The sequence below is a fragment of the Pyrus communis genome, chromosome 1, assembly GCF_041283825.1.
Source record: "Pyrus communis isolate YQ-2024b chromosome 1, ASM4128382v1, whole genome shotgun sequence".
NCBI lineage: Eukaryota > Viridiplantae > Streptophyta > Magnoliopsida > Rosales > Rosaceae > Pyrus > Pyrus communis.
In genome coordinates this window covers 19,042,004-19,059,409 of record NC_142565.1, presented here as the reverse complement: position 1 = coordinate 19,059,409, position 17,406 = coordinate 19,042,004, and the positions used below count along the sequence as shown (strand labels likewise).

General features: G+C 34.1%; 3 protein-coding genes across 3 annotated transcripts; 1 reads left to right on the top strand and 2 right to left on the bottom strand.

Moving 5' to 3' along the window:
* The first annotated feature begins 3,824 nt into the window (after positions 1-3,824).
* Positions 3,825-4,571, top strand: LOC137719920 (uncharacterized). The gene has a single exon (XM_088684484.1). It carries the CDS (start codon positions 4,036-4,038, stop codon positions 4,372-4,374), a length of 339 nt encoding a protein of 112 aa, XP_088540610.1. The 5' UTR covers positions 3,825-4,035; the 3' UTR covers positions 4,375-4,571.
* A 1,472-nt stretch (positions 4,572-6,043) lies between these two features.
* LOC148699315 (uncharacterized) lies at positions 6,044-8,202 on the bottom strand. The gene is made up of 6 exons (XM_088696317.1): positions 8,112-8,202; positions 7,798-8,009; positions 7,471-7,689; positions 7,297-7,389; positions 7,089-7,190; positions 6,044-6,981 (listed from the first exon to the last, which is right to left on the bottom strand). Exons 1-6 carry the CDS (start codon positions 8,200-8,202, stop codon positions 6,214-6,216), a joined length of 1,485 nt encoding a protein of 494 aa, XP_088552443.1. The 3' UTR covers positions 6,044-6,213.
* A 2,736-nt stretch (positions 8,203-10,938) lies between these two features.
* On the bottom strand, positions 10,939-16,496 carry LOC137714890 (uncharacterized). The gene is made up of 6 exons (XM_088699519.1): positions 16,295-16,496; positions 16,145-16,209; positions 12,399-14,819; positions 11,999-12,307; positions 11,805-11,910; positions 10,939-11,702 (listed from the first exon to the last, which is right to left on the bottom strand). Exons 3-6 carry the CDS (start codon positions 14,663-14,665, stop codon positions 11,010-11,012), a joined length of 3,375 nt encoding a protein of 1,124 aa, XP_088555645.1. The 5' UTR covers positions 14,666-14,819; positions 16,145-16,209; positions 16,295-16,496; the 3' UTR covers positions 10,939-11,009.
* Between the last annotated feature and the right edge of the window lie 910 nt (positions 16,497-17,406).

The window sequence follows — 17,406 nt, the reverse complement described above, 5'->3', positions numbered from 1 at the left end:
TACCACTTCGAAGATATCACGTTCTTGGTCATGTACAAATTGGTGTTGAAAAGTACAAAATGATGCGAAAAATCTTGGAGTTGACACATGGACGTTTAATAGCAAAAGACAAGAATGTCCTTATTAAATTGTCGAGGTCTACATTTAATCCACAAGCAATTCAACATTCTTAGAGGTTTGAGCATCTGACTATAATCTCATCTAGCTCCCCTACCCATGGCAAGGAGAAAATTCAAAGGTATTAAAGATAGGATAATTACTAAATCCTGTCTTTATACTTTCCCAAATTAAGACCAACTCTATCAAGCAAGGAATTGCAATCAAATCCAATTAGGGATTCCACAAAATAATTTCAAGATATTATTAAATAATATATTGGGATAATTCTTGTTACATCCCACATCGCCCAGGGGAGTGGATCCTGTAAGTCTTATATGTATAGTCCTATCTCTACCTAGCACGAGGCCTTTTGGAAGCTCACTGGCTTTGGGTTTCGTAGGAACTCCGAAGTTAAGTGAGAAAGGGGTGAGAGCATTCCCATGATGGGTGACCCACTGGGAAGTTCTCGTGTGAGTTCCCAGAAACAAAACCGTGAGGGCGTGGTCGGGACCCAAAGCGGACAGTATCATGCTGCGATGGAGTCGAGCCTAGGATGTGGTAGGGGCTCGGGTCGAGATGTGACAATTTGGTATCAGAGCCAATCCCTGGCCAGAAGTGTGTTGACGAGGACGTCGGGCCCCTAACGAGGGTGGATTGTTACATCCCACATTGCCCAGGGGACTGGATCTTGTAAGCCTTATATGTATATTCTCATCTCTACTTAGCACGAGGCTTTTTGGAAGCTCACTAGCTTTGGGTTCCATAGGAACTTCGAAGTTAAGCGAGAAAGGGACGAGAGCATTCCCATGATGGGTGACCTACTGGGAAGTTTTCGTGTGAGTTCCCAGAAACAAAACCGTGAAGGGGTGGTCGGGGCCCAAAACGGACAATATTGTGCTACAGTGAAGTCGAACCAGGGATGTGATGGGGGCCCGGGCCGGGATGGGGCTATTCTTTCCTTATCGATCTTATGGATAACACATCTTGGCTAATTAGATGCCGGCTCATGTCAGGGCAAAAGCCTACACACGTGGCTGGCCCTAACTTTATAAATACCTCATCTCCACTAATTTCTAGTAAGCTTTTGCTATGCAATTAAACCCAAAACTCTCTATTTTTTTAAGGGAAGCTGACTTAGGCATCTAAGATTCATTGGCCAAGCCCCTCCACTTCGTGGGCACGTGTTGCTTTGGCCGTGTTTATTTATTTATTAGGTACAAATTCATCAAAACTAAAGACGACGGATTTTTGTTACCATCGACGTCATATTTTTGCATTTGTAAATTAATTATCATGACTTACTATTTATTTTCAACCCCCCTCTAAAAACACTATCCACACGGTTTTGAATGGTTTTTAATAATTTGAAGTGAAATATTTAACAGTAAACGGAATTGACCAAATGGGCTAATAGTCCAAAACATAAGGACTAAATCGGCCAAATTGAAAATACGGAGACTAAATTGACCAAACATGTAAAACACAAAGACCATTTTGACATTTAAGCTCTAAAAAAAAACGTTCGAAAGAGCAGCAGCTGAAAGGCAATTTCGTCAAATAACAGTTAGTGAACAATATTTTTCAACTGATTTTTATATGCATATCAAGGTGCCATAAAGTGATTAAAGACCTGAATCAATTTAGTGGGGTTTGACTTCATCTGGAAAGCGGCTCATGGGAAGTGAAAGCGTTCATATGTTAATGTTGGACGACGACCACCAAAAACGCACTCCAATCTCCTATTGAAAACCAAAAAGCCCCTGCCAATCAATTTTTCTAACTTTTAACTATTATTTATGACAGTAGCTCTTGGCTTGAGCTGTTGGATTCTTGAAGTGTGGAAGGTTTAGGGAGAGACGGGTATTGTATGGCTCACAAACCTTTTCAATACGATTTTGAAAACAAAAAATATGCCCAATAAGTGGCAAGAAAGCATTTTGGTGCCTATCTACATGAATAAGGGCGACATGCAAAATTGCAAGAACTATTGGGATATTAAGTTAATGAGTCATGCAATAAAGCTCTAGGAGAGGGTAATTGAGCATAGATTGAGACAAGAGGCATGAGTCTCAGACAATCAATTTAGGTTCATGCCAAGGCGCTTGATAACGGAGGCAATCTATCTCTTACGAAGTTCAAGGGAACGATATAGACATATGAAAAAGGATTTGCACATGATCTTTATATATTTTGAAAAAAGTGTATGATAATGGATCCTAAGATAGGTGAGGATTAGAGATCAGGAAGTACTAAAGAGTGAACATTTTCGTTATCTTGGACTATCTTGCAAAATAATGGAGAATTAGATGGAGATCTCAACCATAGAATACAAGCTAGATGGATGAAGGGGAAAAATGCATCAGTTGTATTGTGCGATTGTCATATGCCACTAAAGCTCAACGGAAAATTTTATAGGACATCAATAAGGCTAGCGATGTTATATGGTACGGAATGTTGGGCGGTAAAAAAACAACACGTGCAAAAAATGAGTGTAGTAGAGATGAAAATGATTCATTAGATATGTGGGCACACAAGAAATGATATAATTAAGAACGAGAATATCCGGGGTAAAGTACGAATGGCCGCAATTGAAGATAAGAAGAGAGAAAATAGGTTAAGGTGATATAGACATGCGAATTGAAGACTTAGGATGCCGATTAGAAGATGCAGCTATAGGATGGAGGCTCAAGGTAAAAAGAGTGGAATACTTGGAGTTAACGGAAGATTTGGCGCAAAATTGTCCGCAATAGTGTTCTAGGATTCATATAGTTGACTCTACTTAGTAGAATAAGGCTTGGTTGTTGTTGTTGTTCTTGTATACCTTTACCTAAGGGATATATGTTTGGTAACGCTCGAAAATTAAACCGTTCTCATTTTTTTTGGACTAAATTAACATTTTGATTGTTAATGACTGTAAATTAATGATTAAAAAAAACACTTAATACTGCTTGTCTTATTTTCTGGTAGGGAAATAAAATGAAACCAAAAGTGAATTAATTGAGGATTCCACTTATTCTTCCTGTTTTCCCATGAACATGGAAATCATTTATCAAGCATGCACTTCTATTTGTGACAAATAACAATTTCTAATTTCCATAGGCATTTTCTTTAAAGTTCAAACCAAATGCAACTCTACTGTTATTACTTAATAGCATAGGTTGTTGTCTTGTTGATATAAACTATTTCCTCCTAGGATGTGATGGCTTGTCACATTGGAAAACCCATAGATGACATGCTTTGTCAAATAGTTATTTTTGAGTAATGTTACAGATACCATGACATATTGAAGAGAGTCTACAAAATTAAATTTAAAGTGTCATGTAGGATTTTTTGTACTTCAACTGAGTTGTCTAATGAGTCTTCAAATTTAGCTTCACCTATATTATAAAAATTGACAAATATGATATACAAAATAGGATAAGTATGGCATTTTTGTTTTTTTGGTTAAACGATAGATTTTGTTAGATTAGGGGTTAGATTAGCCACCGATAAAGTTTGAACCCACGTCATTATGTAAAAACTCATTTTTTTTCCACCATTGTTTTGTTTATTTTTAGTTATGCACTACAAATGTAAAGTAAAGTAAAGTAAATAAATAAATAAATCCACGTCGGCGAATGACATTTTCCACCCACCTTCATAGTAGTAACCCAGCAGCTTCTTTGTATCTCTCTCTCTTTTTCCTTTCCTCATACAACACGTACCCACAAAACGCGCTCTACGCCAAACCCATATAATCAGCAATAAGAAAAAAACCCAAAACATCCCAATACCAAAAAACCATAGTAGGAGGACATCAAAAACAAAAGAAAACGCAACAGCCAACAGGGTTTTGATTAGCTTGGCTATAAAGCTCTACACATTATATATCCCTCTCTCTCTCTCTCTCTCTCTCATCGATCTTTGTGTTTCTTTTTCTTTGCATCAATTTGTTCAATGGTGAAATCACAATCTTTGCGAAATACTGATCATCCTGAGAAGGCGTTGACGGAGTCAGACTTGGCCGCTGTACAGCAGCTGATGCAGCTTAGTGATGAAGATAACACCAATAGCAGAAGCAGAGGCCACAACAAGAACAAGAAATTTCAGCAGGATGGCGATGAGGTGGTTGATCAAATCAAAGTGATCACTTGGGAAAAGATTGAAGAGATTTTTGGGAAAGAAGATATCGATCGGCCTAAGAAGCGGAGGTACCGGTCTCTTGCAGATATTTATTTGACCACGAAACCAGTGAATGCAAGATCATATGGGAAGAAGGTGAGGGCAACTTTCTAAATTAAATAATAGGAAAAACCCAAACGCACAGGCGGACCAGGATTTTAGCTAGCAAGCATAATATCTTAGTTGTTAAGTAATTAGTTGAGTAGATTGAGTTTCTGTTAATTCCTTTTTGTAGAGGTAGAGGTTGGGTTTTTTCCTTCCATAACGAAGACAATAATTTTTCTATATATAAATAGTGTTTTTCTTCACCATTTTTTGCTTGTGAAACATTTAGGGGTGTGCTATCCACTCATATGTCCCTTGATATTCTTCAATTCATCTGATCTGACGGTTGAAAATTAAATGGGTGTGTGAAAAGTAAAAAGGAGTGTGTGATTATCACATGACAACATTTATTAGTTAATCCTAATTTGTTCTTAGTTAATTAGTTACTACAATATTAATCAGTGCCATTCCGGTCATACATACTGTTTGGGTTAATATTTGAATATTGGACCTAGATGAAGGAATGCCCAAGGTTGCCAACTAAAAGGGGACTTGCCCGAAGCCTAGCACCAAGCCCAGAGGCAAGGTGAAGCCTTCTTAGCCAAAATACAAGACACGTTTTTACCATTGATGAGACAAGTGATGAAGACTAACCTACTACCAACCAAAGAACATTTTCTAGTGGTATTACAAGTAAAAAGGCTGACGACTCATGATGTGTTAAAAACTAACACACAAATTAAACCTTATAATTTAGATGATTGTAGTATGAGCAATAGGGATCGTTCTAAACCAGGGATTAGGATGGATGCTAATCAACATAAATTAAACCTAAAAACTAAAAACTAAGCTAGACTAACACAAAATAAGAATTGAGGGGGATTTTTGGATGAATTTTAACAAAAATAAAGTAAATTGCAGCAAATGAATTAGGTCTTGTACGAGATATAGGTGAGAGGCACTACTACAATATATGCTATCACCGGCGGAGGACAAACCGACGAGAAATCAACTTTCTGTCGAAAATTTGGCACAAATCCGACATTACATAATGTAATGTCGCTTTTCAATAGCGACACTATTGCTAGGGTCGCAAAAGGGCTTCAGCGTCGCTTTTTGAGCTTAATCCGCCACTACACAGTGTCGCTTTAAAGCGACACTAACCCTAACGTCGGTTTAAAGCGACGCATACTTACACGTGGATCAGCTATTTAATAATAAAGTATGCAGTATACTGTCGCTTTAAAGCGACATTATATTAAAATGAAATAAATAAAATATTCCTTAAACCGACGTTAGATAACAATGAAATAAATAAAATATAAAAACTAGCGACGCATACTTACACGTGCATCAGCTATTTAATAATAAAGTATGCAGTATACTGTCGCTTTAAAGCGACATTATATTAAAATGAAATAAATAAAATATTCCTTAAACCGACGTTAGATAACAATTAAATAAATAAAATATAAAAACTAGTAACGGTCTTAACCGACACTATATTTGTTAATAATAATAAAAGTGGATGAACAACTGCATGCAATTTCAATTAATTCCAACCAAAAAAAATTATAAATTTTAAGATCAAAATAAACATTAATGAAAATAAATAACAAAAACAATAGTGCCAAACTGTACATTTCACATTTCACATAAAATCCAAAAAGTCGTCCGTCGTAACAAACATTAAATCCGACATTACAAACATAACATAAAGAAACAAAAATGAAAATAAATAACAAAAACAATAGTGCCAAACTGTACATTTCACATTTCACATAAAATCCAAAAAGTCTTCCGTCGTAACAAACATTAAATCCGACATTACAAACATAACATAAAAAAACAAAAAGATAGACCAATTATACTGTCGTATTTAACCGACAAGAAAAAGAACCAATTAAACTACCCAACCGAATCTGCGCCTGAACGTCGTCCAGATCCTTCTGCTTGAGAATCTTCTCCTTGAGATACTCCTCCTTGAGATCCTCCTTCTTGAGATCCTCCATCTGATCCAAAAATCCTCGACAAGTCCACATCAAATCCAACACCTGCAAGCATTCCAGAAAACCCCCCAACTGGAACTTCAGGAAAAGATCCACTAGGAGCAGCCATCTCAGGTCGATATACTGGCACTTGATAAGGCGGCTGCTGCATGTATGGCATGGGCGGCTGCTGCATGTATGGCATGGGCTGCGCAGGCATCGGATACACAGGATATAGAGATTGCTGATTATTGCCAGCATACGGATATGCAGGGGAAGGCTGACTTTGGCCCGACTGTTGAGGAGGTTGACTGTGGCCTGATTGTTGGGTTCCCGGGCTATATGGTGGTTGTGGCTGAAATCTTTGAAAAAACCATGCAAACAACTGATTTTGCTTGTTCTCCAGGTCCGAAATCCGTTTATTATTATTTTCGTCTCTCATTTTCAACTCATTATTTTGAGTCATTAGCAACGCCATTGAACTCTTAGATGATCTCCTAGAGGAAATTGATGTAGAAGATGCAGAAGATGCATAAGACACCATATCAGGAGTCACACCATGACCGTATCCTCTGACTCTATTATACCTCTCAGGACCCATAGTATCAACATAAACTTGGGTCCTAAGATCTTCATTATCGTCTTGGCCCGACTCAATCAATGTTTGCAGGTTGCTCTCCATTGTTGACTTGCATTACAATTTTTAAAAACAAAAATTCAATCGTAAAACAGAAAAATAAGCTATAGATAATAAATACTAATAAAATCAAATACTAACACGAAAAAATCAATTACCCCTGTACGCTCCGATGTTTCATCAATCCATGATTTATCTTTTCGTGTATGACATTCACGAAAAAAGGTTACAGGATCTGCTTCTTTCCCATGCTTCTTCCGCTTTGTCAAAAATAAAATTTCATACAAACAAATTAAGCAAACCTCATACTAAAAATAAATATAATTATTTAAAATTAATCATCTCTTGAAAATGTACAATCCATACATATTCTTCCCGCACTCTTGCAAAGGATTTTGTACCAGTAGTATGGTTCATTGATTTCAATCCCCGATTAATCTTATTTTTTTCAGCAACCTCCTGAAAAAAAACGAACGAAAAAAGAAAAGATTATATTAGGCAACTTTAAAGTTATAACGAAATAAATCATGTAGGGTTTACCTTTGTTTTGTCTCTATTCCAATATGCCAACAAATCATTCCACTGGGTAGGAATCACATCAGGAGGAGGCTCGCTGCGAACCTGTTCTGCTCTTTTAGTATAATACTTTTTTTTTAACTTATTTCTAAACTCTTTGTGCGCATGCTCCGCAATCTTAAGCGTCATATGACGGATCAAAGGCATTTTTACTATATCTGCATCTTCAAAAAAGATACTTCCCTACATACATAAAAACAAAAAACAAAAAAAATCACGCTAGTCAAATATTATTACAATCATTGACCTATTCTTCTATTTTCAACTAAAAATAAAAAGATCTATATATACCTTTATTCTATTCCAAAAAGCTTCCTTATCTTCTTCCGTAACCTTACGCCAATCTTTCTCCAACGGAAGATTTCTATAGTCCCTAACCTCCGCTGCTACATGTTTTGAAAAAGCACTAGCGTTATCACTAATGCATTTTCCGGACGAATCAAACGAACAAAGCTGTTTCCTCCATTTAGGAATTGAGGGTCCACGCCTCCGTTGAGATGTACCTTGTTAATACAAACACACAATTAAAAAGTAGGAAACAAATGTATATTTTCAGATTAGCAATAATAATCGTTCAAACACAACAAAAAAAAAAAAAAACTGACACTCATAACAATTCAAAAAAGAACCAGCATCACCCTCGTCCTCTTCCAAATGAAGTTCCTCAGAATGTTGATCTTCACGGGAATTATCCATTGCAAAACTTAATGGAAGGAGAAGGAAGTGGGGGAAAGAGGAAGCTAGAAATGGGGGAAAGAGGAAGCCAGAAATGGGTGATAGAGAGGAGAGACAGAAGTGGAACACGGAAGTGAAGGGAGACAGAAATTAAATATGGATAACAACTTAGCGTCGAAATATGAATACATTACGTCGCTTAAAACCGACACAATCACTGACTAAACCTCCCCACACGTAACCTGACATAAAGCCTGCTATACTTGTCAGTGCAAGCCTATTGCGTCGCTTTAAACCGACGTTATCTTGCATAGCGTCGAAATAAGGGCCTACTGCGTCGTTTAAAACCGACGTTAGCTTGCATAGCGTCGAAATAAGCACAGGTTTGTGTCGCTTAAAACCGCCACTATATCTGATTCGACCTATATTATAGCCTGACATAGTTTTGACTGAAAGTCTGACATGTTTCAGTCATAAATGCCTTTGCGTCGAAATAAGGTCACATTGCGTCGGTTTTAACCTACGTTAGCCTGACAGGTTTTTAATAAGAGAAAGTTTGTGTCGAAATATGAAAACATTTGCTTCGAAATAAGAATCGTCTGACATTCAATTAGTCTCGAAAATGTATAATTTTGCCTCGATTAAAACCAGTCCAAGTTGACATGCCAATCAATTCAACCCATTCCAAGCAAAAAATACCGGGAAACCTCCCGCCGAACATAAAAATAAAATTTGTACTTCCCAAAAAAAAAGGAACAAATAAATAAATTTATTAAGTTATGTTATGTCATATAATATTTTAATAAATAATTAGACATGCCAATCAATTTACCCAAAATTTAAAAATAATTAGTTATGTTATGTCATATAATATTTTAATAAATAAATTTATTAAGTTGAATCAATTTTTTTTGCACTGTAATTGTTATTTTAATTTGTTGTTATTTTGATAATTTTTTGTTGTTATTTACTAGAATGGATTAGATGAACATAATTTGAGTTGTTATGAGAAAATGGAATGAATAATATTTATAAGCATTTATGTTAAATTAACAATATTAAATATAACCTAAACTTATAATATTTAGGAATATAAGAATATATTATGTTAAATTAATTTTTTTTGCACTCTAATTGTTATTTTAATTTGTTGTTATTTTGATACATTTGATAACATTTGGTTGTTATTTACTAGAATGGATTAAACACCATTGAACCCAAATCAAAGTTGGAAGTGTGGTGATATGTAGAGTTGCTCCACATCGGAAAGTTAATTACCCTAGAAAGCTTAGAAGAGTTGAGTCACTCTTTGTATTTTAAATTGAAGATCGAATTCATTCATTGTATTCATATAGGGTCAAGGAGTGTAGTTATAAAAAATCATCTAAATCGGAGTTAAAATAACCGTTAAATCGTGATTTTTCGTTTATAACCGTCGAAAAGTTTTGTCCCGTTACTTGATCTCTGAATGTTTTTTTTTTGTGATTTTTTGCTGATGTGATCTCCAAGCATATACAAACAATTTTGACGGTTTGGATCGTTGAAATTAGTTTTGGAGAATTCGTAAAACGATAGATTGACTAACACTTAGAGTTTATTTATACTTTCATTAAGTATAACGTAAGATTTTGTGGTATCCACTTGTGTAAATATTTTAAATTGAAGATCGAATTCATTCATTGTATTCATATAGGGTCAAGGAGTGTAGTTATAAAAAATCATCTAAATCGGAGTTAAAATAACCGTTAAATCGTGATTTTTCGTTTATAACCGTCGAAAAGCTTTGTCCCGTTACTTGATCTCTGAATGTTTTTTTTTTGTGATTTTTTGCTGATGTGATCTCCAAGCATATACAAACAATTTTGACGGTTTGGATCGTTGAAATTAGTTTTGGAGAATTCGTAAAACGATAGATTGGCTAACACTTAGAGTTTATTTATACTTTCATTAAGTATAACGTAAGATTTTGTGGTATCCACTTGTGTAAATATTTTAAATTGAAGATCGAATTCATTCATTGTATTCATATAGGGTCAAGGAGTGTAGTTATAAAAAATCATCTAAATCGGAGTTAAAATAACCGTTAAATCGTGATTTTTCGTTTATAACCGTCGAAAAGCTTTGTCCCGTTACTTGATCTCTGAATGTTTTTTTTTTTGTGATTTTTTGCTGATGTGATCTCCAAGCATATACAAACAATTTTGACGGTTTGGATCGTTGAAATTAGTTTTGGAGAATTCGTAAAACGATAGATTGGCTAACACTTAGAGTTTATAATTATTATAATTAGTATAAAACTACAAATAATAAAAAATAATTATATATAATTATTATTATTAGGGTGTAAAACATTCATTGCATTCGTATAGGGGTGTAAAACAGTTAAATTAATATATAATTATTATTGTTTTTAGGGGTGTAAAACAATTAAATTAATATATAATTATTAATATTTAGGCTATAAAACTGCAAATAATAAAAAATAATTATATATAATTATTATTATTAGGGGTAATGCATATGATTGACAACAAGTATCTTGCGTCGAAATAGTCTCATATTGCGTCGAAATAGGCTAGGGTTGCGTCGGTTAAAACCGACGCCAAGTCTGACACACATGTCCTAAGCTTAACATTGCGTCGAAATAGGCTGGGGTTGCGTCGGTTAAAACCGACGCCAATTCTGACATACCTGAAAAATGCCGTCGGTTAAAAGCGACAGAATGTCAAGGAAAAAAAAAAAAAAAACAGAAATATAATTTTATAATACGATATCATAGCATACAAAATAAAACAAAGTCTAATTAATACAAAAAATAATTAATATATTTATTCCCTGTCATCATCTGTTAGCTCTTCGTCGGTATTGGCATGATTAACGAACCCGGTAGGCAACGCTAATGATTCAAGAAAGGGAGTCTCTTCCACGCCAACCCTTGTATGAAAATTTTCATTATCAAGAATTCGATCATCCAAGTTCGGCGTGTCATAATCATCAATAGCATCACTATCCTCTAATACGTCAAATAAATCTCTTGGCTGAGTTCGAACAACTACGTGCCAATCTTTTTCAATCGTGTCCTCCACGTAAAATGCCTGTAATGCTTGTGATGCTAGTATGAAAGGATCCTCTTTAAATCCCAATTGATTGAAATTCACCATAGTAAATCCATATTGATCAGTCTTCATTCCTCGTGGACTTTCACTATTAACCCATTCGCACTTAAATAACATCACAGCTCGACCCCTATCTCCTGCTTCAGTAGGACCACAATATTTGACCTCAAACATATCTACAACTCTGCCATAACAATTTACTTGCCCAATTGCTCCAGGAACATTTGCAGGTACAAAGACACCACAGTTTTGATTCTTATGCTTATCATCCACAGATTTTATACGAAATCTAAATCCATGAACAATGTGACTTTTGTATCTGCTCACAACCCTACTAGGATAATTAGCTAGCCAATGCAAGTCTTGAGATATCAATGTGTCATTAGCATCATATCTTGAATTCATCTGTAATAAGTATGAAGATAAATATTGACAAAATAACTATAAACATGTTATAATTAAAATGCAAAACAATAAATAAATAATATGATTATTATATCAACTCACATTTTGCTTGAACCATTCTGGAAATTCTTTCTTGCTTAGCTCTTTAATTTGTCGCATAGTTAACCTTTCTCGACGATATTTAGTTTTCAAGAATTCTTCATGTTGCCTACACAATTATGTCCAATTTAGATAATTATTTTTTCAAAGTTAAGAAAACCAATAAAACATTTCGACGTATGATTAAACATTCTTACCTTCTAAATGGGCTAACTTCATCACAATTATTTAGAATGTATCTATGGCACTGATCAAGAACATTTAGATTGAGCTCCACATTTTCTCCTGAACCCATATAACATCCTTTCGAGTCAAAAATTGATAACCCACCAGATACTCCACGTCCAATCCCATCTTCATTTCGGCCTCTACGGGTACGACGAGACTCAACGTCTCTAAGATACATGGAACAAAATGACAAGCACTCATCCACCAAATATGCTTCAGCAATAGAACCTTCAGGACGACCCTTATTACGAACATAGCGCTTCAGTGTTTGCAAATACCTACAATTATAAAACGAAATACAAATTATTATAATTATTAATTAAAGTTATGACTACAATTGTAAAAAAATTATAAAAATTTATTCATTACCGTTCAATTGGATACATCCATCTATATTGAACAGGGCCTGCAAGCGCTGCTTCATCTGCCAAGTGAACTGGGAGGTGCACCATTATATCAAAAAATGCAGGAGGGAATATTTTCTCAAGTTGACATAATGTCAAGGCAATTCTTGAATTCAGTTGCTTAAATCCTTCCTCAGACTCCTTCTTACTACATAACTGTCTGAAAATTGCACTCAACTCTAATAAAACCATAGTAACAGCTTTAGGCAAAACCGGGCGTATTGCAAGCGGGAGTAACTGCTGCATTAAAACATGGCAATCATGACTTTTCAACCCATGTATTTTTCGTTCATTCACGTGCACACATCGTGACAGATTTGATGAATATCCATCTGGGACCCGAATAGTAGACAATACTTTACAAAACGCAGTTTTTTCTTCTCTTTTCAATGTGAACAATGCTGGAGGTCGAAATGTTCTATTTCCTTCTCTACGTGGGTGTTGACTATGTCTTATGTTCAAGAATTCAAGATCTGCACGTGCCGCCAATCCATCTTTAGACTTTTCTATATCTAGCAATGTTCCTACCACACTGTCACATATATTCTTCTCGATATGCATAACATCAAGATTGTGTCTAATCAAGAGATGCCTCCAATAAGGTAGTTCATAAAAAATCGATTTCTTCTTCCACTGACTGTTACTACTTGTACTGCTCGAAGCTCTTCTTCTGCGTTGCCCAACTGAAGCATCCTTGTTTGGTTTTCCAAAAGTAAATCTCAATGTAGAAAGTTCTTCGAGACATTGTAAACCAGTCCACTGCCTTGGTGCAGTACGATGCTCTCGACGACCATTAAAAGTGATGGTTTGCCTTCGAAACCTATGATTATCTTCAAGAAATCGTCGATGCCCCATATAACAAATCTTGCGACTCGCTGGCAAGTAAATAGATTCTTTATCATGCATGCAATGTGGACAAGCTTTATAACCATGTGTACTCCATCCTGACAACATTCCATAAGCCGGAAAATCACTTATGGTCCATAACACGGCAGCCTTCATCGTAAAACTTTGGTTGGAAAACGCATCATAAGTGGGAATGCCCACCTCCCACAACTCATTCAGCTCGTCAATCAATGGACGCATGTATACATCAATCTCTTTACCAGGACTGCGCGGTCCTGGTATTAACAAAGACAATAACAAATTTGGTTGCTTCATGCACATCCAAGGTGGCAAATTATAAACAGAAAGCACCACAGGCCATGTGCTATGATCATTCCTCATTTTCCCAAAAGGATTAAATCCATCACTGGCTAACCCTAATCGGACATTTCGAATTTCTGACGCAAAATCCGGATATAAATTATCCAAATGCTTCCATGCGGGAGAATCTGAAGGATGTCTCATAAACTCATCCTTAGGACATTCAGTTGCATGCCATCTCATATGTTCAGCCATATGCTTCGACATAAAAAAGCGTTGCAATCGTGGTTTTAAAGGAAAATACCACATAACCTTAGCTGCGACCTTTTTCCTCGAGCTATCCTCTGCATTGGTAATTTTATATCTTGATTTACCACAAACTGAGCACACGGTCAAATCTGAAGTATCTTTCCAATAGATCATGCAATCATTGGGACATGCATCAATTTTCACATACGACAGCCCCAAGTCATTTATAAGTTTTTTTGCTTTATAACAGGATTCAGGCAAACAATCCCCTTCAGGCAACATTCTTTTAATTAACTCCAGTAAAGTGGTGAAGATCTCGTCAGGCATTCCCGCTAAACACTTGATCTGATACAATCTTACAACTGCTTCCAATTTCTTAAACTCCTTACAACCTGGCCACAAATCTTGATCTGCCTCTTCAAGCAACTTAAAAAAAGTCTGCACCTCTTCTGGACGCCCTTCCCCAATAGGGGGTTCAGTAGATGGCCCAACACCTTCTTCTGTTAATGGTTGGACAAATACATCATTAAGAAAATCATGCATGCCAATCACCTCATCTCCTGTTTCTTCTTCTCCAATTCCCACATTTTGCTCTCCAATGTTTTGCTCGCCATGATGTCGCCAACAAGCGTTTTTATAATCTTTATCCATATCATACAATATGAGATGTTCAACAATGGTGTTCCTAACAAAAGAATATCGATTACAACATCTTTTGCAAGGACATCTAAACTTATCAGGACCAACACCATTTGCAACTGCTTGATCCAAAAACAAATTAATTCCAGTTGTATACGCTTCAAAATTTCGGGGTATTGTCAACCAACTCTTGTCCATATTTTACCACTTTACGAAGGTAAAATATTATGTTGACACTAAGATGCCTACAATCTTTCAATCCCTATCATGTAGGCATAACTATCAAAATTTTCAATTTCTATCTTTCACCCCTCGAACTCTATCACGATTGCAATCTTTTAATTTTCAACACCTATTATAGTAAAAGCAAATTAAAATAACAACAAAAAGTTGTCAAAATTATGCTCATCTAATCCATTCTAATAAATAACAACCAAAAGTTATCAAACTTATCAAAATAACAACAAATTCAAATAACAATTAGAGTGCAAAAAAAATTAATTAATATATTCTTATATTCCTAAATATTATAAGTTTAGGTTATATTCTTATATGAAAGGTTATATTCTTATATGAAAGGATATTCTTATATTATAAGTTTAGGTTATATTCTTATGAAAGGTTATATTCTTATATTTTTATATTCCTAAATATTATAAGTTTAGCTTATATTCTTATTAGAGTGCAAAAAAAAAAAAAAATAACATAATATATTATAATATTACTCAATATTATAAGTTTATGTTATATTTAATATTGTTAATTTAACATAAATGCATATAAATATTATTCATTCCATCTTCTCATAACAATTCAAATTATGTTCATCTAATCCATTCTAGTAAATAACAACAAAAAATTATCAAAATAACAACAAATTAAAATAACAATTAGAGTGCAAAAAAAAAAAAAATTAACATAATATATTCTTATATTACTCAATATTATAAGTTTATGTTATATTTAATATTGTTAATTTAACATCAATGCTTATAAATATTATTCATTCCATCTTCTCATACCAATTCAAATTATGTTCATCTAATCCATTCTAGTAAATAACAACAAAAAATTATCAAAATAACAACAAATTAAAATAACAATTAGAGTGCAAAAAAAAAAAAAAATTAACATATTGTATTCTTATATTACTCAATATTATAAGTTTATGTTATATTTAATATTGTTAATTTAACATAAATGCTTATAAATATTATTCATTCCATTTTCTCATAACAATTCAAATTATGTTCATCTAATCCATTCTAGTAAATAACAACAAAATATTATCAAAATAACACCAAATTAAAATAACACTTAGAGTGCAAAAAAAAAAAATTAACATAATATATTCTTATATTACTCAATATTATAAGTTTATGTTATATTTAATATTGTTAATTTAACATAAATGCTTATAAATATTATTCATTCCATTTTCTCATAACAATTCAAATTATGTTCATCTAATTCATTCTAGTAAATAACAACAAAAAATTATCAAAATAACAACAAATTAAAATAACAATTAGAGTGACAAAATTAATTAATTCGACTAAATTTTTATTAATTTAACAAAAATAGTAGAATTTTATCTAAGTGCTTAAATTATAATTTTTAAATAAATAAACTTGTGTATTATACAATTTAAAAATTAAAGAAGTTAGGGATACAAACCTGATTTGTTGAAGAATTTCGACGTCAACAATTCTTTATGTACTCAACCAACTCCAATAACTTTCCTACAAAAATAAATTGTAACTAAAAATTAAACAAGAAAAACTTACTGTTGTGAAAATAAAAATATTATAAGCAAGAAAAACTTACTGTTGTGAAGAGGAACAAATGAATTTTGAAAACCAAAGGAGAAAGCTGAAAGAGAGAACAGAGGAACAAATGAAGTTTGCAAACCAAAGGAGATAGCTGAAAGAGGAACACGGGAGACTTTGTAAAAATTGGAAGAACGAATAAGAAAAGTGCAAGAGAAGAAAAAGAAAACACGGGGGAGAGGGTATAAAGAGCAACAATGTGTCGCTTACAACCGACACTGGTTTTCAAAATATATGTCGCTTAAAACCGACGCAAGATTTAAAATATTAAAAACAAGAATTAGTGTCGCCTAGAAGCGACACTAATAGTTTATGTCGCTTAAAAGCGACACTATTTTATTTAAAGCGACGCCATTGCTTAAAAATATTAAAATATATGTCGATTATAAGCGACACTAAATTTTTACGTCGGTTTAAAAGCGACATAGAAATTTTATGACGCTTATAAGCGACACTAAATACGACGTCATCTTCACTGAGTGTCGCAAATCTCTTTTTCGCCACTATATAATATTAAAGCGACGCAAGAAGTGACACTATTAGGTCCTTTTGTAGTAGTGAGGCTAGCTAGAGGATTGTTCTCCACACATGAAACATATGCATACAAATCAATTTCCAGTTATTTCTATAAACCATGAATGACAATGCCCCAAATTAACTGTGAACTGCACAAATTAACTTTTAGATTTTCCTACGTTCATTGAATTGGACTCAGCGACGCAATCAAATTATTCTTCTCAAGTTCACTAACTATGAAAAGCATGATAGAGATACATCTCGAAAATCATTAAGTTCTGTGAAAATCATAAGCATTGACGAAACATTCGTAACTATGGAAAACATGATACTCCTGCCAAGAATTTACTTAACTCAATCATGACTAGTGACTTTTACTACTTGCAAATATAAGTTCATATCGATTAAGTGGAATTCCCTTATATTCTAGCATCAAATCCCTGCATGCAAACTAAGTATGCATCCTTAATAAACATACAAGAATAAGTTTTCTATAAAGCAGATAAGTAAATTGCATTCATGTTTTATGTAACAATAACTGGATATAATCAACTTATATAAAATATATGTTCATGGCTTCGAATTCACCTCTAG